Source organism: Diplodia corticola (genome assembly GCF_001883845.1).
Source record: "Diplodia corticola strain CBS 112549 chromosome Unknown scaffold77, whole genome shotgun sequence".
NCBI lineage: Eukaryota > Fungi > Ascomycota > Dothideomycetes > Botryosphaeriales > Botryosphaeriaceae > Diplodia > Diplodia corticola.
The window spans coordinates 99,523-126,153 of NW_017971556.1; the positions used below are offsets into that span (position 1 = coordinate 99,523).

The following is a 26,631-nucleotide window of genomic DNA, read 5'->3' on the forward strand; positions in this document are numbered from 1 at the left end:
TCAGCGCGGAGGCTGCAGATGGAAAGGGTCGGCGGCCGACAGCATAGCTGCCCGATCTTGGCTCCGGGGTGCGAAGCATGTGTGTACGGACTACTCGGCACTGTGATTTAATTTGGGACGGACAGGAGCGGGCTGGGGTCTGTGAGACTGGAAAAGGTTAGGGAAGGCGCGCCGCTGAATCAGAGGGCCTTATCGATTCGCCGGCCCCTTGACGCGTCCTCCTCCCCACCTCGTTCCTGGCATTTCAAACAGACGCACGACCAATCGGCACCCCGAGCATCGAGACTTGTGATCTTGGCTACCTAGTACTCTCCCAGTGGCCTAAAACTGCTTCACCTCCCTCTTGAACCTGGGTGGGTTCTTAAAGAACTGATGCCTCGTCTCGTCATCACGCGCGCCATCCTTCCAATACTCGTACTCCATCCACGCGTTCTCCGGCATCTGCTCTTCCGTCGCTTTCAGGAAGTGGCCCAGCTCTGGCGCTAGCGGGATGACGCCTGTCTCCAGCACGTAGTCGTCCCACAGCTTCAACAATTCCTTCAGCTTCTCCGGTTCTTTGTCCGCCAGGTCGTGCACCTCTCCTGGGTCTGCACGCAGGTTGTACAGCTGCCAGCGCTCAGGACCCTTGGGCTTAGGGATGTACACAATCTTCCAGTCGCCCTTGCGGCACGCCGCACGCCCACACGTTTCCCACCCGTTGACGAATTCCTCCTCGTGCACCCGAGGCACGTCCGCCGATTGAGCAAATGGCAGCATCGTCTTGCCGCGCATCTTCACAACCTCGCGCCCCTGGAAGGTCGGGGCCGGATGCTTGACGCCCGCCATGTCGAGTATGGTGGGCGCCAGGTCCATGACCGTGGCAAAGGCGTCTGTGATGCTGCCGTTCCGCTGCGGCGCTTGGATGTTCTTGGGGAACTGCGCGACGAAGGGAACACGCACACCGCCTTCGGTGGTGTAGGCCTTGTACAAGCGCGACGGCGCCGTGGCCGCTTGCGCCCAGCGCGGGCCGTACCAGATGAAGGAGTCGCCGGCGCCGAGGTTGTCGAGCGAGTTGTTGTAGTACTTCTTGAGGTGCTGCAGCATGCTGCCCTGGACCATGGGGTAGGCCTCGTAGGCAGCGCCCTCAGCACCGTTGTCGGACAGGAAGCAGACGAACGTGTTGTCCAGCTCGCCCGTCTCGCGCAAGTAGTCGACAACCTTGCCCACGTTCGCGTCAATGCTTTCGACCATGGCTGCAAAGACTTCCATGGCGCGGCAGGACTTGGCCTTCTCCTCGGGCGTCAGCTCATTCCACTCCTTCACCTCGTCAGCGACCACTGGATGCGGCTCGACGTCCTTGGGGATCATTCCCAGGTCTTTCAGACGCTGCAGCCGCTTAAGGCGAAGAGCGTCCGGGCCGTCATCATAGACACCCTTGTACTTTTCAATGTACTCTTTTGGCGCCTGGAGCGGCCAGTGAGGAGCAGTAAAGGGAAAATAGCCAAAGAAGGGGCGCTCGTCCCCACTCTCGTTTCTCTCCTTCAAGTACTGCAGCATCTTGTCACCGTAGCCGTCGCTGCTGTACCAGCCGTCGGGCAGCTTCTTCACGTACTCGCCATCCTCGTTGTGCAGCGCGATGAAGCTCATTGTCATGAACTCGGGGATCTTATCCGGCGTCTGCAGCTGGGGCTCGTATGCATAGTGGTTCGAGCACGCGGGCAGGTGGGCAAAGCTGCGTTCGAAACCGCGAGCCTTGGGCGAACGCTCGGGGGTCAGGCCGAGGTGCCACTTTCCCGCCATCATGGTCAGATAGCCGGCGTCACGAAGGATTTCGGGCAGAGCGGCGACGCGCTCGTTCAGATAGCCCTCGTAGCCAGGCATGCCGCGCTGGGGAGCTGTCGACATGCCGCCCTTGGGGTCGTTTTGTCCGCTGATGTTGGTCCACTCTGCGTGGCATCGTCAGCACCTGGTGGGCGGCCAAGCTGGAACTGCTGAACGCACCAATGAGGTTTCCCAGGCCGGCAATGTGGTGGTCGGTGCCAGTCATGATCATGGCACGCGACGGCGAGCAGGCGGCGGCCGCATGGAAATCGGTGAAGCGGATGCCATTCTGTGCAAGCTTGGCAATGTTGGGGGTGTTGATCTCGCCGCCGAAGGGGGAAATGTCGCTGAAGCCCAGGTCGTCGGCGACTATGACAAGAAAGTTGGGGCGCTTGGGAGCTGCCATGATGGAGCGATTGTGCAAAGGAGGAATGAGAGAGAGGGGAATTGAGGTGCGGGATTAAGGCGAGGGGTAGACGGCCTTTAACACGCCAGCTCACAGCTCGAGGGTCCACATAAGCTCCTCGAGCTGCGTCAACATGGGCGGCCGCGCGGGCGGTGGGGGGTGGAGGGTAGGGGCATTGCAAGGGAAAGGATGGGCCGAAACACGGCGTGCGGCATGGTAGAGCATCGAGTCAGCCAGCGTCGTCGAGGCCACCGGCCGGTGCGGTGCTTGGGGATGCTTGGCCTCGGCGAACCGCGCCGGCCCCACTGGCGATCTGCTTGTTTGACGATGGCGGCGTCGTCAGCGGAGGCGGCGGGCCAGGCACCGGGCGCGCAATTCATGGGTGATGGGCCGGGCTGCGGGCGCATGGTCGCATGGTCGCTGGGTCGCAGCCTCGCAGGGCCGCCACCCGCTGGCGCGCTCGCGGCTACAGCGCCGGCGCGCGCGCTCCAGCGGCAGGCACGCAGGCTCTTGTGACCGCCGGGCGCGTGCGTGCAGGGATGCGCCTTCCCCGCGTTCCCTCAGGCCCGCGCTAGTCCGCATGCGGCTGCCCTGATCGCGCAACACTTGCGGCTCATCACAACATCTCATGCCTGCTCGCTCCGACCCAGAACTTCTCCTCCACCCGACCAATCGCTGCTGCCCGCCGAAGCCACTCGCGCGTCCGCACCATCCTCACGCTTTGATCCGTCGCCAAGTGCCGCTCCCACGCCGCGCACGCCGCTCCCGCCGACAAGGTTGCGCAAGCTTACGCCCACTACCAAGTCGGCTAGGCCCCGCTGAGCGCCTGAATCGCATTGCAACGTCGCCCGCAGCTTGGCATGGATTCGATGGAACAAAAGCTAGCGCCCGGCGTGGTCTTCGTAAGACCCGACTCCCCAGAGCCTCCGTTGTCTAAGCTCACTTACACTGCTCGCAACCCCAAGATTTTCGCTCCCGACAGGCCCCTGCGTCCGCGCTCTAGCAGCTCCTACGCCGTGGCTCTGTGCTGTAAGCTTGCACCATGACCTCCCGCGGCACGCTCTACGCTTACTATGTAGGCGCCATCGCCTGCATCGCTGGCTTCCTCTTCGGATACGACTCGGGCATGTGAGTAGCTCCCGTGCTCTTCCCCATGGGAATCCAGTCAAATAACGTTTAACTGCAGCGTCGGTAACGTCACCCGCTCCTCGGACCATCGCATCGCCGCAGACTGACCTTCGCAGGCGGTGTCCTCACCTTGACCTCCTTCCAAGATCACTTCAACTTCACCAAGGCCCAGAAGACTCATGTCTCGTCGCTCTGTGTTTCCCTGCAGCAGCTTGGCGCCTTTGTCGCCTGCCCCCTCAGCATTCCGCTGTCGCGCAAGTATGGTCGCAAGTCTTCCATCTTCGTCGGCTCCGTCGTCTTTTGCATTGGCTCCATGATGCAGACCGTCCCTTCGCACAGCCTTGCCTGCTTCTACGTCGGCCGCGTCATCTCCGGTCTTGGACTCGGCGCCATGACGGTGGTCGTGCCCCAGTACAATGCGGAGATGTCGCCCAAGGAGATTCGCGGTCGCCTCGGCAGCTTTTTCCAGATGGCCTTCACGCTGGGTATGTCACCATTCGCTCACGCCGTCATTGCATCGCCCAGGTATGACTGACTCATCAACATAGGAATCTTCACGTCTTACTGGGTCGACTATGGTGTGAAGGTCAACATGGACAGCACCGAGAGTCAGTGGCAGATCCCAGTCGGCCTCCAGATCCTATTCTCCGGCCTGCTCGCTCTCGGAATGCTCACGGTGAAGGAAAGCCCTCGCTGGCTCATCACCAAAGATCGCTTGGAAGAGGCCAAAGCAAACCTCCAGTGGGTTCGCGCTTCGAACGGCCCGGAGGTTGCCGATGAGCTCGCGGAGATTTCCATGGCGGTCAGAGCAGAGCATCATGCGACCGAAGGTCTTCACTGGACGGGTATGCTGTCCACTTTATCAATGTTGCCTTTCTAACCCGTGCCAGAATTCCTCCATGGCTCCGTTTTGAAGAGGCTCTCGGCTGCTTTCGCACTTTTCCTAGCTCAGCAAGCTACCGGTGCCACGGCTTTCGCGTATTACAGCCCGCAGTACTTCAGCCTGCTGACTGGCGATGACGAGACCCGCAGCCTCCTCTTGAGCGGCATTTTCGGCGCCGTCAAAGTCATTGCATGTTTTGCCTTTGTCTGCCTTGCGGCCGACCGTTTCACCCGGAAGTTCAATCTGGCGTCTGGCGCCTTTGCGATGGCTGCGACTCAGATCGTCACTGCGGCCGTCCTCAAGAACAAGCCCATCGATTCCGGCGCGGCTGAAGCTGTTCCGCCTGCTGCCAAAGCCACGGTTGCCATGATCTACCTCTTTGTGATGATCTACAACTTTTCTTGGGGCCCGCTGCCGTGGCCCTACTGCAGCGAGTAAGTCTTGCGCTCCTTCCTGTAGTGTGTGCGCATCACGCTCCAGTCAGCTTACGGTGGGACAGGCTCTTTTCGAACCGTTATCGTGAGGTCGGTGTCGCTGTCGGCGTGTCCAGTCAGTGGCTCTTCAACTTTGTGTTCACAATCTCTACGCCATACATGATTGATAGCATGGGCTGGTAAGTCGCACCAATATTCCGATCAACCGGAAAGCAAACACGAGACCCAAGTCCCAAGCACGCGGACCCAATGATTACCTCGAAGTATTAACGCAGAGGAACAGGGGCACCTTCCTTCTCTGGGGACTGTTCGACATCATTATCGGGCTTGGCACTATTCTACTTGCCACAGAGACCCGCGGTCTATCCCTTGAGAAGTCCGGACAGCCTAAAGTCTTTAGGGATGACAACGAAGCCAAGCTCGGCAACGTCTACCCTGGCCCTTCGTCCATCTCTAGTGGCTCCGATAAGAAGAATGGGGGTCAGATCAGGGAGAGCGACATCTAGACCGTGGCGGTGTGCATGCGGTACAGTGCGACATGAAGGTTTCCTTGTTCTGGATCATCCCCCCTCGGGTTCGTGAAGGAACTGCTTTTCGGGGGTCCAATGTCGGCCTTCGGATTTGCTTTCTATCTTGTTTCCACACGGACATGGTGAGAGCTTCTTTCTTCTAGCGATGCGATATGGATAGCGGGTTGCTCCTCTTAAGGTTGCCACATATACAACCCGCTCGGGGTCAAGAATAGTCGACATGATGGATGACATAAATTCGATTATATCTTGACTTCGATCACAGCAGCTGCTAGCTTTGACAAGATTGCTATTGTTGTCGTGCTCCACACCGCTCCGTAGACTTACATTGCTGCTATTCTCGGCCGCCTTTCTCATCGGCCGCTTTCTGAGGGCAAATGCGGCTTCCCCGAACTGCAAAAAACAGGCAGTGTGAGAGAATTAAATTTGTGATGGCCTACGCCAATGACGCTGCGGATATGGTTGCCTTTGGTTGCTCAATGCCACGTTCGACGGGCCTAAGGTCGCACATCCCAGCACACTGGCCCGCACGCGAATGACATGCCTAGCGCGCTGCTGTGTGGTCGTGATGGAGTGTCAGAGGGAGCATGGGAAAGGTTGCAGGAAGAGGGAACCTGCAGGTGACAGCAAAAGCTTGAGCTGACGTGCCACGAAAATGACAGTTCTTGGTGGACTGAGCCTTCCGGTACGTGTGTGATATCCAGTATTCTCTATACAGGGCTGAAGGAGCAGAGCATTCGGTGCGGGTGCGTAAATGCATGTTACTGAATTGCAAAAGATTGTTTCCGACTTGGGGGTTGATACCTGCTGTTACTTTCTGCTTGATAATAAGACTACGGGACGAGATGCTCTAATGGTTTTCACTCTTAAGCAGTTGGAGAACAAGGGAATGCAGAACGTAAACCGATTCACCAGAGGGATTCTCTGCTGCTCTGCCGCTGATGGGCCATACGGCTAATGCGCTAGCGTCAATTGAAGTATATGGATGCGATTGCACGGGCATAGTATCTATAAGAACATGGATTTAATACTAGTTTCTGGATTCATATACAGTAGTATTCTTTTTCAAGCTAAGCATTCTAGCACTAATATCATAGCACATACATAAGCTTAAGACTACCGAGCAAATAGCTAGGTACAGCGGTTCAACGCATCGCCGCATCGCTTCAGCTGTTGGCTATATTCAGGTTCGCAGTGTGCAATGCATATGCGGACCGGACGCCCTGTTTCCACATTTACTTGTTGCGTGTGTCATCCGAACCAGGAAGGTGGCTACCCCACCTTTGTCCTGTAGGATCTCCGGTGGGCGAACAGTCATCGCTGCGAAATGCTAACTCAACGCGGCAACGCCATCTTCACTACACGAATTTGGTCACCGTCTCGCGCATCATGCATGCACGTGTGTATGTCAGCATCGTCTTACGGGCAGATCAATATATAAACCAGAACGTCAGATACTCGAGGCTCGCCGTCTCCCCCTCCAACATAACATCCCATAGCTCACAATGACCGAATACACCCCTCCCCCCGTGGGTCACCGCTATGCTTCGAAAGATGACTACCTCGCCGCGCGCGCCGCCCTCATCGCCGCCGAGCACGCCCAGTCCTTCACAGCCAACCTCTCTCCCTCGACGGCCGTCGAGAGCCGCGCCAACGCCATCCTCACGGCCCTCAAAGAGCAAGACCAGGCAGAACTCCACACCATGCACCCCAATGGCACGGGCTTCGAGCTAGGCCACAAGTTCCTCCACGGCCTGCCGACCATCGCCGAATCCAAAATCTTGGCCATCGCGGCCCGCGCCCCGAAAGGCGCGCTGCTGCACTGCCACCTCGACGCCATGCTGCCGCCGGAGCACCTGCTGGCGGACGCGCAGCGCAACCCGCACATGTGCATCCGCACCGACGCGCCGCTGACGCACGCGGCCTTCTTCGCCGCCGCGCTGCCGACGTTTGCGGTGCTGCCGGCCGCCGACCTGGCCCTCGCCCACGACGGCGTCGGCGTCTTCTCGCCCGCCTACGTCGCCGGCTCGTGGATGCCGTACGCGCGCTTCCTGCGCGACTTCCCCGGCGGACGGGCCGAGGCGGAGCGCTGGCTGCGCGGCAAGATTGTGCTGCATCCCGACCGGGCCTACGCGCCCGAGCAGACGGTCGACGGCATCTGGGCGCTGTTCAAGCGCTCCTTCGCCGTGCTGCGCGGCCTCGTCTCGTACACGAGCGCGTGGAAGGGCCACTTCAAGCGTGTGCTGTGGCACCTTGCGCGCGACGGGGTTAGCTATGCTGAGATCAGGATCCCCATGCAATGGCAGTTCTTCGTCAAGGCGGATGACGGGAGTAGGGAGTTTAATAGGAAGGAAATGGTGGGCTTGTTGAAGGACGTGCTGGATGAGGAGTTGCCTAAGATTAGGGCTGAGCGGCTGGTGTTCTGGGGAGCGAGATTCATTTATGGCAGCTTTCGCCGGTGCGAGCGGGAGAACATGCGGTGGATGATGGACGACTGCATTGAGCTGAAGCAGGAGTATCCGGATCTGATCTGTGGTCAGTTCCCCGTGCCTCGTTGATGCACCGAAAGCTGAAGCTGACCGGCACGCAGGATTCGACATGCAAGGTTCGTAACCCATCGGCGTCCGAAGCCCCCCCAGAAGGTGATAGCCCGGCTGACTGACGTCGGTGCATCAACAGGCCAAGAAGACGATGGCCATTCACATCTCCACTGGATCCAAGAGCTCCTCGACTTCCGCGCCCGCTGCGACTCTCTCGGCCTCGACCTCCCATTCATCTTCCACGCCGGCGAAACGCTCCAGACTTCCACTTCCCAAAACCTCTACGACGCCATCCTCCTCTCTTCCAAGCGCATCGGCCACGCCTTCGCCCTGCCGCAGCATCACCCTTACCTCCTCCAGCTCTGCCGCGCCCGTAACATCGCCATCGAAGCGTGCCCCATCTCCAACGAGGTCCTTGGTCTCGCGCCCTCGGGCATCCGCAACCACCCCTTACCCATCCTGTTAGCCATGTGTGTGCCGTGCACCATCAATACGGATGACCCCGGTTGTTGGGAGGCCAGTATGAGTCATGAGTGGTATCAAGTCATGTCTGGTGCTGGTCGTGGAGATGGAGAAAACGGAGCTATGGACTTGAGAGGATGGAGGAAGTTGGCCGAGTGGAGTTTGGAATACAGCTGCATGCCTGATGCAGAGAAGAAGGAAGCTGGGCGAGTATTCGAAAACCAGTGGCAGGAGTTTTGCGGGTGGATTGTGGAAGCTTATGGGGCCGAGGTTGAGAATGAGACGTGTTAGGGGGTACTTCCCGGCAGAAAAGAGGTCGAGAGATCTGCGGGCGAGAGCGGTGGATGCCGGATGTTTGGATGATTTTTTGATGGCATTTGGCGTGGAGGAAACCGGGGCTTTAACGCCCGGCACACTGCCTGCTTTTCGTTCTGCATCTTCGGATGCATCTAAAGATGCGGTGCGGTTCAACAGCACAGACGTAGAATGGCGTGGGCCAAACACCAACTTATTAAGATGAACAACAAGAGAATGGTTAGGAATGCATTAATCGCCTTGCCCTTCCAATGCAAACGCCGATTATTACTTCTGCAGCACAACGCAAACCATACATTACTCAGCAACAACAAACACATTATGTACTTTCGGAAAACTGAGGGAGACAAAACACATTACAAGGTCGGTAGAGTCGTCAGAAGGAGGGGTATCACGTTTTCTTCGCGTTGCACACCACAAAGCGTCCGTTGACGCTATTGGACTGCAACGCGCACCGTATTTCCTCGTGGGATCATTAAGAAAAATATCACAGTTGTAGCCGTCCGGGATTGTGATGCCCAGGCTTGCCTCTGCAGAGTTGTGCGTCAACGCTCTTGACGTCTAGAGGACGGTGTGCTGGCCACTGGGTATAACCTCTTGCGGCGAATAGAGGAGCGGGAAGAGGAAGCGCAATTGGCCGACGAGTTTAGGCATGGATGGCCTGCTGGACGTGGGGGTAAACACTGATCATGCGTGCGTAAAGGTCCGGGTGATCCCGCATGAGCACCTCAGGGTCCCAGGCACAGGCGACAAATATGGTGTCGATGCCGCTGCTCAAAGGAGTAGTAAAGATGTTGCAGATCTGCAGACCGATAAGAAAGGCGAAGGCGACTACCACAGGGGTGTAAGCGCCGTCTTGGTTATAGGCGGGCGAGGTGAAGATGAGGTAGAGATATGCGAGCAGCGCGCAGGCATAGGCGATGAAGGTGGCGCCCATCCCGAGGACCGGGCCAATGAGGCATTCGTTAACAAGAGCGTCAATGCCACGGTTCTTAATCATCCTGTCGGCGGGTCAGATGTCTCGTCGAATACGTTTCAGGGGAGACTACTCACGTCCAAGTATCCTTGGCAGCAGGAATATATGCTTTGCCATACAGGGCAATGTGCGAGAAAGCATAGCGATTGAGGAACTGAACGGCCCAGTCGAGCATTCCGATGATGCAGCCGAGGACGCAGAAGAGGATGGAGCCGATGAGGTTGCCTTCGGCAGCTTCTTGCTGCTGGGCAATAGAGCAAAGCTGGCGCAGGCAGTTGATGATGGCGACGATGAGGCTGCCAAAGCTTATAGATCCGAAGCTGTATGTCACGGAGCGCTTGAAAGCACCTCTCGTGGCACCATTCGGGAAGTTGTGGGAGCAGAAATACCACGAGCCGTATACGCCAGAGATGGTCGTGTGGATGGTGTTCTTAAGCCACTCGGAGATCCAGTAGGCAGCGAAAGTGATGAAAACCAAAAGGCCGATGACCTTGCCTTTGCCGCAACCGCCAGCACCAGTGCTGCAGGCAGGGTTGTTTCCCGGCTCATACTTGACGTAAACGGCGACCAGGGTCACGGAATACCAGGCGCCAAAGGCGGCGCCGACCAGGCCGCCGATGGCGCTGACCAAGTAGACGTGGCCGTATTTCTTGGAAACGTCAATGGCAGTCTGCAGCATCAAGGCACTAAAGGGGATGCGCGGGATCCAGCTGACGAAGGCGATGATCATGAAGATAGAGAAGAGCAAAAAGACAATGCCGCCAGACCAGTAGTGGCGCGACAGCATGTAAATGGCGGTGACGAAGCCGAAGATGATGTTCAGGATGCCGGTGATCCAGATGAACTGCTTGGTAAAGGCGCGGGCGAGCCAGACGTAGGCATAGCTGAAGACGATGGCAACGCAGAGACAGAAGACGAAGAGGACGATGGTGTTGGTGGTGAGGCCGAAGTTGTTTGCGCCGTTGTAGATGCCACCGCCATTGAAGCCCTTGGTGTGGGCTGAGACGCGTCAGTGGCCTGCACGTGCTGCTGGGCTGTAGCACTTACCGTAGCCTTGGATTGCGATGCCAGAGACGGCGGCGAAGCCCAGGAAGACGGCGATGAACTGGATGTAATGTCAGCGCGCAGTTGCCAGGGGCCGAGGCGCAACGGGGGCGTGCGCATACCAAAATGCCGGCCCACAAGTCATTGTATTTGGGTTTGTCCAGCTTGAAGGCCTGGTCGAACGTCGGCTTCTCGGCGTCTGCGCCGCTGGGCGGAGGGCCATTTGGTGGAGGATAGTTCTGGCCATAGTCCGGGGGCGGCTGGGCGTACTGCTTGGGAGGCTCGTTGGGCGGCTGGTAGGGCGCGGTGTTGTTGTGGCCGGTGTAGTGGGGATGTTGCGGCTGGCCTTGCGGTTGCTGGTAGTAGTCGTTGGATGCCATGGCTGCGAGGCGACAAGGCGAGGTGGCAGGTGGAATGCAGAACACAGCGAGGAGTTGGAGGGTGAGGGCCACAGGGCCAAGCTCACAAGCTTGTGGACATGACAGCATCGTGCCTGCCTCCCTGCACGATCGGCCCACCGCTTCGCCAAGACGGGTAAGGTGCCGGAGCCCCTCCACAGGCTTCGCTGCCGCCGATCATCGCACTTCACACTCAGGCCACCGCCTCAGTCAACCGCTGCACCGCTGCACCGCTCCAGCGTGCTCACGGCGGCGACGCGGCTGGTGTCCGGTGTGCCGCCCCGGATTTGCCACGCACAGAGCGCCGTCGCCGCCAGCTCCAGTGCGAATGTCATGGGCACCGTCCTGATGCCTTCGGTGCCACATGCAGCGCGAGCCTGTGTCCGCAGCATCGCTGCTGCGGAGGCCCTGTGGCCCTCAGCAACTGGCGCCGCAGACATGACAGATGGTATCAGCATGATGTCAGCATCAAAGTATAAACCCGGCCTCCTGGCCCGTGCCGTCGACGTTCAGGGCCCACATCGTTTCTCCAACTCCAACAATGCCTTATCCACAGCTGAGACTGAAAGACCCGGGTCACGAGTTCGCCAAGACGAAGCATATCCCCTTCCTCTTTGCCCAGCAGACCGTCTCTGCCGCCACCTTCGGCTACCATTTCTTCCTCTCGCTTCCCCCAGACTACACTGCGCTGAAGGACAAGCAGTGGCCCATGGTCGTGTTCCTTCATGGTGCTGGCGAATCGCAACGGGGCCCAAACGAGTCCTACGCCTGCCTGCGTCACGGCATCCCCAAGATCATCCTCTGCTACGACAGGCTCAAGGATGGCTCTGAGCCTAGCGTTACCATCCCCATGGCTGAGCGCTTGCGCTCGCGAGCCTCCAAGTCCGATCTCTCAGCCACTCCCGTCCCACCCGACGTGTGCTGCAAAGTTGCCGAAGAGTTCGTAACCCTGACTCCTGTTCTCGACATGGGTAAGTCGCCTTGTCGCGGGGTCGTCTTGCACGTACCGTCAGCCTGACCATGCTCACGCCAGCCAACGGCTGCGGCTGGAACGAGACCATCCTGACTTCGCTCCTCGACGAAGTCCTCCCCCATCTCCGCATCGATCTGCAGCGCGTCCACCTCACTGGCTTCTCCATGGGTGGTGGCGGCACTTGGGAGTTGGCACTGCATACTCCAAACCGCTTTGCCACTCTGGTCCCGATCTGCGGCTACGGGGACACTTTGAGAGCGAGTCAGATTGCCCATGTTCCGGAGTGGGTGCATCACGGCGAGCGTGATGGCATCATCGACATATCGCGGAGCGAGCGCATGGTTGCAGCGCTGAAGAAGGCCGGTGCGGATGTGAGATTCAGCAGATACCCCGACTTGGCGCATGATTCCTGGACAGAGGCATATAACGATATCGACTTGTGGACATGGATGCTGATGGTGAAGAGCGAGGTGCCTGCGGTGTCGGATATTCTACCGGAGGACGACAAGGCCACTGTTGCCTGACTATCCGACAGGTATCAAGCCACTATCTCAGGTAGTCCGATTTGTGCGAGCGCACTCCTGACAGTTCACTTGCATGTACGGCGGGTCGTTACTGGGAGTCGATTATATATGTAGGTAGGGGGAAGGAAAATCCAAACCACTCATCCCCGGTCGTAACCGCCGCAACTCGGCCCGCATCGCCCCGGCTCGGGCTCGAGCTCGAGCCGACTTGCCACTACCCTCGAGCACGGCCGACCCCACCCCACCCATGTATGAACATACATACCAAGAAGTCCTGCCTCTCGCCCACACCGCCCGGAACGCTCTCCGCCCCATATACCCACCCCAAACGGCGTCGGCGCCCGAACTCCAAGCAGTGAGCACCTCGATGGAGAACGTGCCCAATGTATTGGGCACCAAAACCCCACGGCCTCCGTTCGCATCAGACGCAGGGACAAAAACACCACCTGACGCATGTGCGCCTCCCCACCCCCAAAATCCTACGCCATCATGTTCTTTAATGCCGCGGCGGCTGGAGCGCTTGGCAGCAACGCGAGCGATTTGAGTAGTTGGCTGTCACTTTCCCTTTTCATTCTGTCTTCCCCGCCACAAGCTGAACTAACCGGCACGGACCGAGGTGTAACGAATCAGGAAAATGATTCCCACTAGGTCCGCGTGACACCGTCTTCACTCTCTGATCCGTACTCCAAACCACTGCAACCTCCCCTGGGTGCTCGTGCAGGCGCCGTGGTAGCATTTTGGGCACGAACTGTGTGGACCCCGTCACCACCACCCACTCTCACTCAGCTTCCTCTTCGCTAGTGGCGAGGAAGGGGATGAATCGGCGCCCCCAAGCTTAGTGCAGCCAGGAGCACCTTCAGCGCCATAAGCACCTTGTGAGGACAAAGCAGTGAGGCCATGTAGCTCTATTTTTGTTATCTAGTGCAGGCTCTACACAGAAAGCCGCCACCCATGATCCTCGGATGAAAGGAAGACATGAGCTACGGCATGTCTGGAAAACTGCCTGATGCTCCCTTTCGTCTGGTCCTAATTGCTAGCAAATCCCACCTCTCCTACGCATGCCCGCTTTGCACCAAAATTGATAAAGTGGATAAATCATATAGGGGGAATAATCGTGAAGAAAACCGAAAAAGAAACGCGGGATGCGCAGGTGCTGCAGTCCCAGAAGCAGAAAAGGCAATTGAAAACGCACAGGGTGAAGAAAACGGCGCGCTACCCTCAAGCAGCCGCCATGAAGCCGTAAACCTTTTTCGTGTCCGTACGAAGGAAAATGCAGGGGGGGGGAGGGGGGGCACCACCTCACAGCTTCGACGCATCGCTGCCATGCAGTCACTCGCCCTTTTGCACCTTCTCCACTCTTTTGAGAACGTGCGGGAAGAGAGGGTGCGATTCCTCCAGACCAGTGATCTGAGTCGTTGCCTCCTTCGCATCATTCTCCTTCAGGATCTTCGCGAGTTCTACACTCTCATCGTCGCCCTCAACGTTCTGGAAGCGTAAGGCCATCTCGGCAGCGCCAAGAAGGTGCTCGAAGCTCTCGCCCATCTCAGCGAGCTGCGAAGCGGGGCCTATGAAGCGCTCCTTGCGGGACAGCTTGCGGAGAGGCGCACGGCCAACACGCCTGACGTCGTCTTCAAGGGCGGGGTTGGAGATGCGCTTGATGATCTTCTCCACGTAGTCGTTCTGCTCCTCTGTCGAGATTCCGTGCTTGTTGACAATGAGGTGAGCGGTCTCGCGAAGGCAGTCGCGGACGATATCATGGATCTCCTTGTCTTGCATGGAGTCATGAATCAGCCTCTTGTTGCGGTTGTAGCCGTAATAAGCGGCCGAGGCATGCGAGGTGTTGACAGTGTACAGCTTGCGCTCAATGTAGGGTTCGAGGTGGTCGACGAAGTGAACGCCATCGATCTTCGGGTGTTGAACGCCTTCGAAGGGGGGCAGCTCAACGCACCACTCGAAGAACTTCTCGATCTTGACGTTCAAGCCAGCATCGGGGTCCTGGTGCGGGACAATGCGGTCAATGGCCGAGTTGGCGAAACGCGCCTTGGTGTCAATCTTTTGCTTGGTGTCATCCGACAACCTCTCCTCGATGAAGCCGCGCCATGTGTTGGTTGCATTGATGGCGTTCTCGCAAGCAATGATAGCCAGCGGGTAGTCGAGCGTCCTGCTCTCAATGCCCTTGGCAACGGGCTCGGCAATGAACTTGAGGATGTTGGGCCCGACAGCGCAGGTGACAACGTCGGCGGTTGCGATCTCCTCAATCACCTGGTCCAGCTTGTACTTGCTGTTGAGGGCACGATAATGGTCGATCTGGAACGTCTTTTCACCGTCGTCGCCAATTTCGGTGACTGTATAGCTCTTGGTCGAGTTCAGAGCGTCGATGATCTTGTCCATGACATCCACGAAGATGACCTCATAGCCGGATTTGTGCAAGCTGTGTAGGTAGAGCAATCAGCGGGAGTTCGCGCGGCTCGGGCTCGGTGGGGCGGGCGGCAGGGACAAGTACTCACAATTCGGCGACGAAGCCGCGACCGATGTTACCGCCACCGAAGTGAACCGCCTTCCTGTCGTACTGGGCCATGGTGTGGAGCGGGGGTGTGCGAGGCACGCGCAGGTATGGAAAGGGCGGAGAGGAGTGTACTGGTTGCTGGGAGCAGATGCGCGTCAGCACGGGGGTTCAGTATGCAGATGAGTGCGGAGGGAGTGGAGTACGTACCAACAGGCGCAGAAGTGAGGAGAAGGACGAGTGGAGGGGAACTGGGGGGTGGGTGCGGCAGTGATGTGTTTATGTGGTGCTGAAGGCGGGCGGGCGGCGGGGTTATGAAGGCGGCGGGGCAGCAGCGGCGCACCAATGGGGGCCTGCAGGTTGTAGATGCTCAGCGCAGGCCGGGCAGGCGCGCAACAGTAGCACATTCCGCCACGGCACACGAAGGGTTCGTGGCACAAGCCAGCAACCTAAGGAAGGGACTGGACCGGCGGCCCGCCTCAACAGCATCATGCTCACGCTGCCGCGCTGCGCTCACTTGGACGGCCCACGGGCGGGCGCCGTTAATACCGCAGGCGGCGCGCCGTGAGTGGCTGCGGGTTCGACAGCGCTCGGGCGCTACAGGGCTGGCCAGGGCGAACGCTGCCCAAATTGCCAGAAAACGGCGGGCTGGGTGTGACGCTGGCGCTGCGAGAGGCTGTGCACTGACACCCCTTCGCTGCCCACTTCCCCGGCGCACGGCGCGACGTCATCTTGGCGAGGTGGTTTCCGCCAGATATATGGGGCCCCTCGGAACAGGCCGCACGGAGCCTGGTGGGCGCTCCCCCGTACTGCGATGCGAGTGCCTGCCGCAGCGACGGCTCTGGGGAGCGCGGCACTGCGTCGCCTGTATCACATGCGACGGGACAGGCGCGCGTGCAGCAGGCGCGTGTTGTTTGCGTCGCGGGACAGGCGCGACGGGCGCGACGGGCGCGACGGGCTGCTGTGACCACGGCATCCGACCGGTGACGAAATGCGCAAGAGGGCCCACTCACTTGTCGGCGTGTTGCCGCTTCACGATGTCACGATAGTCCGAGATCTGGTCACCGCCGGCGCGATCGCAATCGAGCCCTCCCCCGTTTCACGATGCCGATGCCGCCACCTGCACTCGCCCTGCTGGTCGGCCCTTGGGCCTTTGCAGTGGCACCACGCCCTGCGCAGCCCTACCTTTTTTTTTTTTTAACCTTTCTTTGGGGTGCGAATGGAAGTGCCTTGTCTCATTTCCTAATGTGTCTCCCCATCTCTCTCTTTGGTGATTCGATCACCCGTTGCTCCCAACAAACCAGTTGCCGGATGTCAGCAGCGAGATGACTCTTCAGTGACCACCACGGCCTGCGTCACTCCCCTCTTTACGCCATGCCGCCGTTCGCCTCAAATACCTGACAGTTGACCCATCTGGGCCCGGACACGAAGGCGATGACCTCCGCTATCTCGTCGGGCTCGCCTATCCTACCGAACAGGGTCCAGGTCCAGCCATTGATGGTGTTGAGCAGCTGCTCGCTCTTGCCCTCAAAGAACAGCTCCGTGCCCGTGGGGCCGGGCGCTACAGCGTTCACAGAGATTCCCCTTGCGGCTCAGGTCCTTGGCCATCACGCGCGTCATCTGCTCGACGGCGCCCTTGGTCGTGGCGTACAGAAGATAGGTAGTTCGGCGAAATGCTCAGGAAGTGGCGGACGGAGGTGCTGATCAGCACAACGTGCGAGCCCGGCGGCATGTGCGGCGCTGCTTTCTGGATAATAGGAAGAAGAAGTCGATTAGCCTAAGGGCGGTGCAGCTGGGGCGGCAAGCGAGGGGTGAGGGATTAAAGGCCGTACCTGGCAGAGGAAGTAGGGGCCCTTCACGTTGAGCTGCATGGCTTTATCGAATCGGTCCTCGGAGGTTCCGGCCAGGTCGCACATTTGCAGGACGGCGGCGTTGGGTTGGGGATGAGAATGTCAATCCTGCCAAACTTGTCGACGGCGGCGCTCACCAGCCGCTCCAACCCGGGGATGCTGCCCGAGTCGGCCTTGACGGCGACAGCACGGTCGCTGCCAATGTGTTGCACCGGCTCGTCGGCGTCCTTGGTGGACGAGGCGTAGTTGATCACGACGCTGGCGGCGAGTGAGGCGAGCCGCAGGGCTGTGGCGCGGCCGATGGCTGCCGAACACGTGAGAATGGTGTCTGGAAAGGGGTGATCACAGCAATAACCCTTGGATGCGCCTGTGATGACGGCAACCTTGGCTGCGAGGCTGTCGGCTGGGGCTGGGGCGGACATGTCGGTGCTTGATTCGAAGGATGCAAAGGGGGAGGCTTCAATCCCGTGCTGGAGCCAGGGCACCACGAAACGAGACACCACCGGGCATCTATAGTGACTATAGCCAGGGCGGAGTTTGGGGCGGAGAGGAGACAGCAGCGGTCGTGCTGAAGACAAATGACTCAAACTGCCTCATCCAGTTAACATGCTTTCGTGTGCGTCGCTTCGGCCTGCTGACGTAACGTCGCGTGCGAGTCGAGGCCACAGACCGAACGCCCGATTTCCATCTCGCGGTGCTCTGGAGTCGGAGGATTGCACTCACTGCGTTCTGCAGGCTCGCCCGCGGAAAGGGCGGGGCAAATGCTCAAGCCCGCAAATCCCGTCAGCAACTGCTTGTCTGCTTGTCCGGGGAAAGAAGAGTGAAGCAGCCTTGACTCGGCCATGGCCCAATGCACAGTCTCTCCGCCAGCGGACGGAGCATCACGACGTTGCTGACGGCGGTGGCACCGGCGCTGTGCAGCTGCTGTGCGACCCAGCTGCACCTCGCACTCGCATGGCCCCCCCAGCTGCTCCGAGGCCGACGCTCGCTGCTTCCGTCCTCCCATGGCCGCTTCTTCTCCTCCACATCTGCTGCCATGCGCGCCGCCCGCCCTTCCTCGCGCCATGGACTCCCCTTATTCGCCCTCCTCCACGCCTGGCTTGCGCTGGGCAGCGACCTCGGTCAGGTCCCGCTCTGCTACTACCCGGACGGCACCGTCGCGACCAACGACTATGCCTGTCGCCTCGACACAGCCGAGTCCTTCTGTTGCACCACTAATGTCAGCTGCCTCGACAACAAGATCTGCGACGTCCTCAACCCCACCCAGTACCGCTTCAACCGCGGCACCTGCACCGACAAGACCTGGACCTCTGCCGCCTGTCCGCAGTTCTGCCAAGGTGAGAGGCTGGCCCTGGGCTGCTCGAGAATCGCCGCCTGACTGTTTCGACAGCGAAAGTTCCCGACTACGGCTGTGGCATAATCCGCTGCCCGGACGCTGCCGGGAAGGTGTGCTGCGATACCGACCACAAGGATGCGACGGCTACCTGCTGTCAGGACCCCTCCAACTTGTTCGATCTTGGCGGTGCCTGGGATTCCTTCAGAATCATCGACACGAGCGCCGCCAGCTCGACAAAAAGCCTTTCCTCCTCAACCTCGACCTCTGCCATCGCGACCGGCTTCGAGACACCGGCGCCAGCCAACGGCGACGGCGGTGAAGGAGGAGCAGCCTTATCGGCCGGTGCGATTGCAGGGATTGCAGTTGGCGGCGTTGCTGGACTGGGCGGTCTGGGGGCGTTGGCGCTGTGGTGGATGAGGAGTAAGAAGAAGGGTAGGAAACCGGAGGATCATCCGGCGGCGGCAGAGCTCGATGGCATGGGGATGCGCCACGAGATGAAAGCGGGAAATGCGAGGCATGAACTGGGTGGGAGAGAAGCGCCCCAGGAGCTGTGCTCTGGTGATGAGAGACACGAGATGGAAGGGTCCTCGCCGCTGGATCGGAATTTAGTGGATCCCCAGGAGCAGGGAAAGGCTTCGTGGTGATAATCCATGTCCTCCGTCGCACGCTGTCTATTCAGACGTTGGGTCGAGGGAGGGATGCTAATCGGGGAAGGGGAGGAACATCCCTGAGGGGGTGGCGTTCACTAGGAGGCATGTGTATAGAGTTGCGCATTCTGCCAGGTTTCAAGTATATTTTATGATAAACCAGCATTCCCAAGTCATCGAACATCACATTCCACACATCACCCCAAGTCGGATATACCTAACGTGCAGTATTATTTACGCACTTAAATCTCTAGCATCATCCCCATAACCCCCAATCCCACCACAACAACAACCTCTGGCACGCCTCTCGCCACTCTCGCAGCACCTGTTGCACTCGCCGTTGCCGTGGCCGTCACCGTCACTGTATTCGCCGCCCCATTCGCCGACGACGTCGAGGCTGCTCCATCGTCGTCATCACTTCCCCAACACCCGCTCTGGCAACCCATCTCCTGCTCACAGTGCTCGCTTGTGTTCCCGCAGAAGCCGGCCTTGCTGCAACATGGCCCATATCCGAATACACCCAGCTCCTCGAACGCGTTGGCGGCGGCGGATGCGTCGCACAGCGCATTGTTGTGGTCGATGCCGCACTGGCCGTCACAGCGCGGACTGGTACCCTGCGAAGACCAGCTGCAGGCGGGATTGCCGAGCGTGCTGCTATTGGGGACGTGGCAGAGGCCGAAGAGGGGCTGGCACCCGGGGTCCGAGCAGTAGCGTTTATCGCCACCGCAGAAGCTGTGCATGCTGCGTTGGGAGCCTTGCGCACGGAGACTTGTAGGACTTGCTACTTACCCGTTTTGGCTGGGGAGAGCAGAATCGAGTGTTAGCAAGCGCTACCTTGGGTGTGGGAAGCGGACGGACCTGCAGCATGGCGCTATACCGTCGAGCACACAGACGGTGTTGTTGTGGTCCGGTCCACACATAGCGTCCGTCGTGGTTGGACCGGTGGGTGTAGGATGCGTCGCGTTCGTCGCATTAGTGGCAGTTGTGTTGTTCTCGCCCTGTGGTTCCTCTGTCGCTCCGAGAACCAGCAGTGAAGTTAATAAGGGAAGGACGAATAACGCCACCATGGTTGAGGGTGTTGAGATAGATCAAACGCGCCAAATGCGAACGGGTGGGAAATGATAAATGGAGCTGAGATCTTAGAGCGGCGATGGCTACTTTGTGGCCTTGGCTGGACCCGGTGTGCGGGCAACCGACTCGGTGGCACCGATTTAAGGCTCCATAAGCATCAAGGGTGGGTGCATGAATCCACGGGAAATGCGGAGCAGACACATGGCAGGATCACTCGTACATCTAGCTTTTCCTGAAAGAGAGCAATAGTATATGAAAGCTGAGCTCTTCTAGGGTGTCACGGCATGTTTGTGTTACTGGAAATACGAGCGAGGACGAATTTGACGGATATTGGCCCCGGGAGTAGCAGACAAGATGGCTTGAGAGTTCTGGTATTAATTGAGCGTATTGACATGTTCTCAAAACTGTTTGGCCGATTTCATGCTCCGGTGGACCACCGCAGGGTAAAAGGTTCGAGGCGATGCTGGTGGTTGCACAATCACACTGCATAGGCTGACATGCATACGTAAGTTCAGGCTAGCTGCTCCCCACTGGTCTCGATACTCATATGAGTACAATGCTGTTAGCAGATGGCTGAATACACGGGCAAGAAACCAACATTATAACCGCTCATAGGCTTGAGGACAAACTTTGAGCAAACGCTGGATTCAGTGGGATCCGTCTGCAATAGAGGCGGGCAAGACAGAACATAAGTTGAAAAGACACTTCGTTTTTTGATATTCAAAAGTCTAAAAGTATAGTAAATAGCAGTGGTGGTTATAACAAATAAAAAAACGCTATCTGGGCGCGTGGTATCCATCCCGTCCTCCCTTTATTCGACTCAGCTCGGCGCCGGCACCCGGGATAAATAATCGTCTTCTTCAGTCCCGCCCGCATGATTTCACGCAGGTGGACTGTGGACACCGCCGGAGCCGAAGGAGGAGAGAAGATGTTGGGGCTAAGAGTATTGTGGCCTCGCTTGTTGCTGCCTATTGAGGTAGGCGAATGAGAATTAAGAGAGAAGCGGAAGAGCAAGTCGCTTGCGAAGGACCTGCCTCTTGGCCTTGCCGAAGCCGTTGCCGAAGCCACTGCTGAAACTGTTGCCGAATCCGAATCCAGTGTTGCCACCGCCGTTGTTGTTGTTGTTGTTGTTCCCGCCATTGCCGTTGTTCTGGTTGTTGTTCTGGTTGTTGTTCTGGTTGTCGTTCTGGTTGTCGTTCTGGTTGTCGTTCTGGTTGTCGTTCTGGTTGTCGTTCGAGTTCCCATTATTGTTTCCATTGTTCGCAGTATCAGCCGCTGCCGCTGCACTCGCCGCTGCACCAGCGTTGTCTGTACCGTTGATCAAGGCCTCAGCCGCCGCGGCGCCCGCACCACCGCCAGCGGCGCCGGCCGCCTGGTTAGCCTCGATCGCGGTTTTGAAGTCGGCCTGGTTGACCTGGATCTGCTTGGAAATACCGTCGAGGGTCTGGGCGGTCTCAATCTCGCCAGCAGCTTGATCCTGGGGGCGGCCGTCGTTGTCGGTTTGCTGCACAGCGAAGCAGCCGCCGAAGGGGCCAGCAAGGGCGTTGTTACGGCAGCGCACGGTGCAGATGTTGCCGGGGGATGCTAGAAGGCAACTTGGTCAGGTTACGGGCTTGCATGGTTGGGAGAGAGGAGTGCTCACCGCCAGTGCAGTTCAGGTTGTCGGGCATCTGAACGTTGATGGTAAAGTCCTTGAATTTGGCGTCCGACAGACCGTTCTCGCCCGGCACATTGTTGGAGACTTGCAGCTTGGTGAAAGTACCGGTGTTGCTCGTCTCGTCCAAGTCGCACTCGTAGGGACCGGCACCGTCAGCATTCACTTGGTGAATGGTGACAGCGACGGATGAGCCCTTGGCCACTTGGGTCATGCGGTTGGCTGACAACTCGTTCTCCGTCTGCTCGCCAACGTCGATGTTACCGTTGAGCTCGGTGCGGCCACAGCCGTTGACGATGTTCTGGGTGATCTCGGCATCGCGGATGATGGTGCTGTCCTGTTGGCAGGGGTTGATTTCGGTGCAATTTCTCGCAACGTTTTCATTGACTGCGCTCTGGGTTAGCGACTAGAAACAGCCAGGAATAGCCGGCATACGCACCGAGGAAGCCTTGGCTCTTGCCCTTGTCGCCCTCGGCTGCAAGAATGACGCCGTGAGCGTAAACGGTCGACGCTCCGGCCAGAAGGGCCACAAAAGAGTTGAACTGCATGTTTACGAGTGGTTTGAATAAAGGACGTGGCCGGCACGGAGGGCAAATAATAAAAAATAAATCAAAAGATGGTAAACGTGTGTTGAAGAGAAAGTAAGTAATTAGAACCACCAGGGCCCGAGGATGGAATGGGATGGAATGGAAGTGATGAGCGAAGGCTGGTGAGCAAGAGGGTGAGCTATGGTGTCGCTCCCTCGGGCTTTTAGCTAGCTGGTGGTTGCTGGCAAAGACCCACTATGGGCGACGGCGAAACGGTATTGCTACAGCGATGCGGCTTTGAGGCTCGGGTGGGCGGGCGGCTGCTCACACATGGGCCTAGCGGGCAAGTGGCAGAAGGCCCGTGACGCGAGTTTTGGAGTAGCGGAGAACAGTGGGGCGCGGCGGAGCGAGGGTGCCCAGATGGTCAAGCCGCGCGACAGCTGGGCGAAGCATGAGCTTGGCACGTCTTGGATCTTCAGCGTTTGGCGTCAGAACAGACCAGCGCGCCGAACGAGCAGCCGTGTTGGTGTTCGCGAGCAGGTTTAGGCGCGGGGGTTGCGGCGCACGGCCTGCTGGGGCATGCGCCTCATACCCCATCGGGCCAACTGCAAGATAAGCATAGAATTATGCTCTGCGGCAGCGCTCCACTCTCGGCGTCGGGGATGCTGGATGCTGGATGCTGGATGCTGGATGCTGGAAGCGTCGGCATTGCGTGCGGCGGGCGAGGCGTGGTGGTTCGACGTTCCTCGGACGGCATGCGAGGCGCGACGCTGCGGTTCGAGAAAGATCAGGCGACCGCAAACGGAGATCTCGACTTGGTGCACTTGGTGCACTTGGTTCACTTGGTGTTTGGAGATGAGACCCACGATGCGTGAGGTTGGAGTTTTGGAAAACGCGGGCGCTAGGGGCAGCCGAGCCGCCGCTGATGACTAACCCGCGCCTGCTCGTTGCGGCAACCCGCCAGCCTCCCGTCTCGACTTCTCTGCTCACAAACCACCCCAACACCCGGTGGGTCAAACAGATTGTTGTCGCCCTCCAAACCGCCGCCCCGGCAAAGACGACCCTCGCATTGACCCATGCAGCTCCCATCTCAACTGCCAAACTGCCGAACTGCCCTTGCCGCCACCCTCCCTCTTGCCCATGCCAGTACCCACCCGCCGCCACGGGGGATAACTGCTGCTTACGGACTGTTGCGTCGCATTCTTGGCACGAGGCTCTCGTTTCGTCGCCTGCTGCCGGTAGAGGCTGTGGAAGAGGCGCCTGCGGAAGTCTGCATGCGGCAATCCGGCGGTCGAGACAAAAGACGACCTACGGACGACTACCTACCTCGGTGCAATATATCTCCGAGGCACTACGGTCTCCGCTATATAGGTATTGATCCAAGCTGCAAGACCCATCCGGCACTGCCAGTCAAGAAATGGGGCTTGTCTGTGTCGGATCGACCGCCGTGGACGATAAAGCTACGGCAAGCGAGTACTGATGCCGATCATGGTGGGGTACGCGGTGAGAGCTGATCCAGCCTTGTCGTCTGCAGCCTTGTCATAACTTTCGAAGCCTTGCATCTGCCCGCACTTTCTTCGCGCACTGAAGTCCTTTCATCTGTGTCTCCACCTGCAAAAGACGTCGACGCAATGATCGAGCCTCCTGCTCAGGTCATTCCCGCGCGCCGAGGAGCTGCAACTCTCATCCGTCGCGGCCAACGCATCAAAGTCATCAACACGTCCGGTACACAGGTCGTCGACACATGGGCCTTCGCCCTCCATACCGCCGCCACCGCCTCTTCTGGCTCCCCGCCGGACGCCCCCCTCTTCCCTGCAGCCACCGCTTCCTCACTCACTTCATACAGCTCCCCGGCCAATTTCGCCGCCAGCGTGCCTGAGTACACATCCATGAGCCACACGCGCGCCAGCCTCGGCAAGACACATCCGGCAGTCGGCGATGCGCTGTACAGCCAGAAGCGCGCCCCCATCATGACCATCGTCGAGGACACATCACCGGGCGTTCACGATACGCTCATTGCGGCGTGCGACCGGTGGCGCTACGCCGAGCTCGGCATCGAAGGGTATCATGAGTCTTGCACCGACAACTTCTGGGATGCGCTAGATGCACTCCTATCTGCATCATCCTCATCGGCCGAGGCTGGTGGTGGGCTGGGTCCGAGCCTGAGCCCAGAGCAAAGGGAAGGGTTGAGGCAGCTACAGGCGAGGCTGGGGGGAAGGGTCCCGGACCCATTCAACCTGTTCATGAATATCCCGACGGCAGGGACCGCGTATGTGAAGGACTTGAGCTTCGAGCACCCCGTGACGAAGCCGGGGGATTACGTCGTGCTTAGGGCGGAGAGAGATGCGGTAGTTGTCATGAGCGCATGTCCACAGGAGGTGCTGGATATTAATGGAAGAAGGCCGAGCGATGCGCACTTTCAGGTGTTGGATGAGTAAAGTGTGAAGTCTGGGGCGAGGGGAGATGGGAAGACGAAAGAACGGCGTCTACTGTGTGCTGTTACTCCACCAACGTTCTTGGAGCCCATCGTGGGGACTTCGCATTTCATCTCGTCCGCGAGGATTGGCGACTCGGGTTTGGCGTACTCGCATTGCGGCTTACCGACCATGCTGGAACTGGGCTATAGCCCAGAATTCTTTGCTTAGACGAAATGGCCAAAGCTAGACTCTTTCATCAAGCATCTTATCACACCGTGGCAAATATTACAGTTTCCAGGCGTTCACATGCCAGCCTTGTTCTTCCTCAGCCTTGGTCTGTGGAGCGGGGTCCGACTTTTTCCCCGCCTCTCGGGATATGCAAGGCTGTAGGCATCTGACACCTGACACTTGACCTTCTACTTTAGGTCAATACCCCTAATTCCCATGCTACTTTAGCGCCCATCATTTCGCAAAGGGGTATGGCATCCTCTCAGTCGTAGGAGCGTGGTTCTGGTGCTCGTTACGCGAACATCTTGAGTGGGTTATAAACATAACACTTTTCTATGCAGGGGCATGGAACGAACGGCCAGCTTTTTCTGCTATATTTCCTGGGTGAGCAGGATCCCTTAAGGAACAAACCGGAAGCTTTGATATAAGTGAGCTGCGTTGCTTGGGGACATAGTGTACGTATCATTCGGATGCATGGAACTCTCGAGGACCCACCTATCTTGTACCTATCTTGTGGACATACATCAAGTACTTGTTTTTTTTTTTTTTTCATGAGAGCGAGCATAGCGGTGCGCCAATAGGCGATAGCGTTCATAGACGGAATATATGCTCCTGGTGCATACCTTATGGAGAGTGACAGCGGAATCAGAATAGCAAGACTCAGTTTTCAACTTTGCGCAGCCCCCGACATTAGCGGCTCCGGTTATTCCCGCCTCTAATACTACAGTGATTCTTTCCATGTTCAGCGTGCAAGACCAAACACTAAACCACTAAGAAGTAGAATACCACTACATAAACTACCAGTATGACAAGGATTGCAGAAATTCCGCATACTAGCAATCTTGGAAGGGTTCACATGCAAATGTTAACATTATGATCAAACTTAGATTGACCAGCTTCAGCCATCGAGACTTTCCTCTGAAACATTCGATGGTCATCAACATGAGCATAACACCATTCGTTGATGGCATGGGGAATAAGCATGGGGCTGTGGGACAAAACGTGCATATTCGCATTTCTTGACTGGTGCGACAGTAGTTGAGTAAGACGAGCCGTATAAAAGCCCACTCGCTTGGCAGCCGGCGACACTGACCTATGACTACTGCAATTCAAAGTTTTTTTTCTCGTGGTCAGTGATGGCCTGTACCTTCTGAGCACTCGCGCTTGATGGGTCAAACCGATAGCCCAGCCACTCCTTGGCCAATCGCCGCGCAACCTCCAAACCAACTACCCTCTCACCCATGCAGAGTACTTGGGCGTCGTTGCTCAGGATCGCCCTCTCGACGCTGAAGCTGTCGTGCGCCGTAACAGCACGGACGCCGGGAACCTTGTTGGCACTGATAGCGACGCCCAGCCCAGTGCCACATATCAGGAGAGCGCGATCCGCCTTGCCCTGACTGACCAACTTCGCCGCGTCGACGGCGATATGAGGGTAGGCGGTTTTGTCGTGGTTTGCGTCGACGCCAACGTCTGTTACCGACGACACCAGATCGTTATTCTCGAAGTCGGCTTTGATAGTGTTCTTGTAGCTGACGCCGGCGTCGTCGCAGCCGAGGGCGATGCGGAGGGGTTTAAGATCGGACATGGCTGATGCCACGAGGCACTATTCAAAGAGGGCAGCGCAGTCGTAGGTAGCACCCTTCTTTGCCTCGTTTGAGGAGGTGTGTGACTCTTTCTCAGTCTTGGGTGTCCACGATGAGTGGTGCTCGGTATGGTTCGGCCCGGAAGTACAGCTGTGCTCAAGCTTAAGGGGCTTGTTGGTAATGGTGACTTTAGCTGTGCCGGTGACGGGCTGATCCTGGCTGAAAACCTTGGTCTCGCCGGTGTTGTTGTTGACTGTTCGCTGGTAGTAGTTTGAGGCGTCGACGTTGAAGCCTGCGGAGAGCTTGACGTGCTTCTTCGACATGGTGGCGGCTGACGGCGCTTATGTATTCCGGTTGAGCACGGCGATTGAGTCGGAATGGTCTTGCAGGACCAGCGGCAGC

General features: G+C 58.2%; 12 protein-coding genes across 12 annotated transcripts; 5 read left to right on the forward strand and 7 right to left on the reverse strand.

Annotated features, from left to right (window-relative positions):
• Nucleotides 1-321: 321 nt before the first annotated feature.
• Nucleotides 322-2,206, reverse strand: BKCO1_7700029 (arylsulfatase; the record flags this gene model as incomplete). The annotated part of the gene is made up of 2 exons (XM_020279040.1): nt 322-1,925; nt 1,981-2,206. The coding sequence occupies 2 exons, from the start codon at nt 2,204-2,206 to the stop codon at nt 322-324; spliced, it is 1,830 nt and encodes a 609-aa protein (XP_020125824.1).
• A 1,042-nt stretch (nt 2,207-3,248) lies between these two features.
• On the forward strand, nt 3,249-5,157 carry BKCO1_7700030 (mfs sugar transporter; the record flags this gene model as incomplete). The annotated part of the gene is made up of 6 exons (XM_020279042.1): nt 3,249-3,334; nt 3,437-3,819; nt 3,883-4,179; nt 4,225-4,651; nt 4,717-4,830; nt 4,935-5,157. 6 exons carry the CDS (start codon nt 3,249-3,251, stop codon nt 5,155-5,157), a joined length of 1,530 nt encoding a protein of 509 aa, XP_020125851.1.
• Nucleotides 5,158-6,686: 1,529 nt separating this feature from the next.
• BKCO1_7700031 (adenosine deaminase) lies at nt 6,687-8,474 on the forward strand (the record flags this gene model as incomplete). Its single annotated transcript, XM_020279043.1, has 3 exons — nt 6,687-7,716; nt 7,772-7,786; nt 7,861-8,474. 3 exons carry the CDS (start codon nt 6,687-6,689, stop codon nt 8,472-8,474), a joined length of 1,659 nt encoding a protein of 552 aa, XP_020125852.1.
• A 670-nt stretch (nt 8,475-9,144) lies between these two features.
• BKCO1_7700032 (protein pns1) lies at nt 9,145-10,898 on the reverse strand (the record flags this gene model as incomplete). Its single annotated transcript, XM_020279044.1, has 4 exons — nt 9,145-9,499; nt 9,552-10,473; nt 10,522-10,579; nt 10,641-10,898. 4 exons carry the CDS (start codon nt 10,896-10,898, stop codon nt 9,145-9,147), a joined length of 1,593 nt encoding a protein of 530 aa, XP_020125853.1.
• Nucleotides 10,899-11,457: 559 nt separating this feature from the next.
• Nucleotides 11,458-12,413, forward strand: BKCO1_7700033 (phospholipase; the record flags this gene model as incomplete). Its single annotated transcript, XM_020279045.1, has 2 exons — nt 11,458-11,887; nt 11,950-12,413. The coding sequence occupies 2 exons, from the start codon at nt 11,458-11,460 to the stop codon at nt 12,411-12,413; spliced, it is 894 nt and encodes a 297-aa protein (XP_020125854.1).
• Nucleotides 12,414-13,742: 1,329 nt separating this feature from the next.
• BKCO1_7700034 (mannitol-1-phosphate 5-dehydrogenase) lies at nt 13,743-14,991 on the reverse strand (the record flags this gene model as incomplete). The annotated part of the gene is made up of 2 exons (XM_020279046.1): nt 13,743-14,844; nt 14,921-14,991. The coding sequence occupies 2 exons, from the start codon at nt 14,989-14,991 to the stop codon at nt 13,743-13,745; spliced, it is 1,173 nt and encodes a 390-aa protein (XP_020125848.1).
• A 1,292-nt stretch (nt 14,992-16,283) lies between these two features.
• On the reverse strand, nt 16,284-17,188 carry BKCO1_7700035 (uncharacterized protein; the record flags this gene model as incomplete). Its single annotated transcript, XM_020279047.1, has 3 exons — nt 16,284-16,477; nt 16,831-17,070; nt 17,122-17,188. The coding sequence occupies 3 exons, from the start codon at nt 17,186-17,188 to the stop codon at nt 16,284-16,286; spliced, it is 501 nt and encodes a 166-aa protein (XP_020125866.1).
• Nucleotides 17,189-17,802: 614 nt separating this feature from the next.
• BKCO1_7700036 (uncharacterized protein) lies at nt 17,803-18,746 on the forward strand (the record flags this gene model as incomplete). The annotated part of the gene is made up of 2 exons (XM_020279048.1): nt 17,803-18,103; nt 18,157-18,746. The coding sequence occupies 2 exons, from the start codon at nt 17,803-17,805 to the stop codon at nt 18,744-18,746; spliced, it is 891 nt and encodes a 296-aa protein (XP_020125849.1).
• Nucleotides 18,747-18,991: 245 nt separating this feature from the next.
• Nucleotides 18,992-19,489, reverse strand: BKCO1_7700037 (glyoxal oxidase; the record flags this gene model as incomplete). Its single annotated transcript, XM_020279049.1, has 1 exon — nt 18,992-19,489. One exon carries the CDS (start codon nt 19,487-19,489, stop codon nt 18,992-18,994), a length of 498 nt encoding a protein of 165 aa, XP_020125850.1.
• A 1,322-nt stretch (nt 19,490-20,811) lies between these two features.
• Nucleotides 20,812-22,022, reverse strand: BKCO1_7700038 (gas1-like protein; the record flags this gene model as incomplete). The annotated part of the gene is made up of 3 exons (XM_020279050.1): nt 20,812-21,404; nt 21,463-21,861; nt 21,914-22,022. 3 exons carry the CDS (start codon nt 22,020-22,022, stop codon nt 20,812-20,814), a joined length of 1,101 nt encoding a protein of 366 aa, XP_020125846.1.
• Nucleotides 22,023-23,632: 1,610 nt separating this feature from the next.
• Nucleotides 23,633-24,439, forward strand: BKCO1_7700039 (pf09347 domain protein; the record flags this gene model as incomplete). Its single annotated transcript, XM_020279051.1, has 1 exon — nt 23,633-24,439. One exon carries the CDS (start codon nt 23,633-23,635, stop codon nt 24,437-24,439), a length of 807 nt encoding a protein of 268 aa, XP_020125847.1.
• A 1,306-nt stretch (nt 24,440-25,745) lies between these two features.
• Nucleotides 25,746-26,552, reverse strand: BKCO1_7700040 (ribose 5-phosphate isomerase; the record flags this gene model as incomplete). The annotated part of the gene is made up of 2 exons (XM_020279053.1): nt 25,746-26,233; nt 26,285-26,552. 2 exons carry the CDS (start codon nt 26,550-26,552, stop codon nt 25,746-25,748), a joined length of 756 nt encoding a protein of 251 aa, XP_020125834.1.
• Between the last annotated feature and the right edge of the window lie 79 nt (nt 26,553-26,631).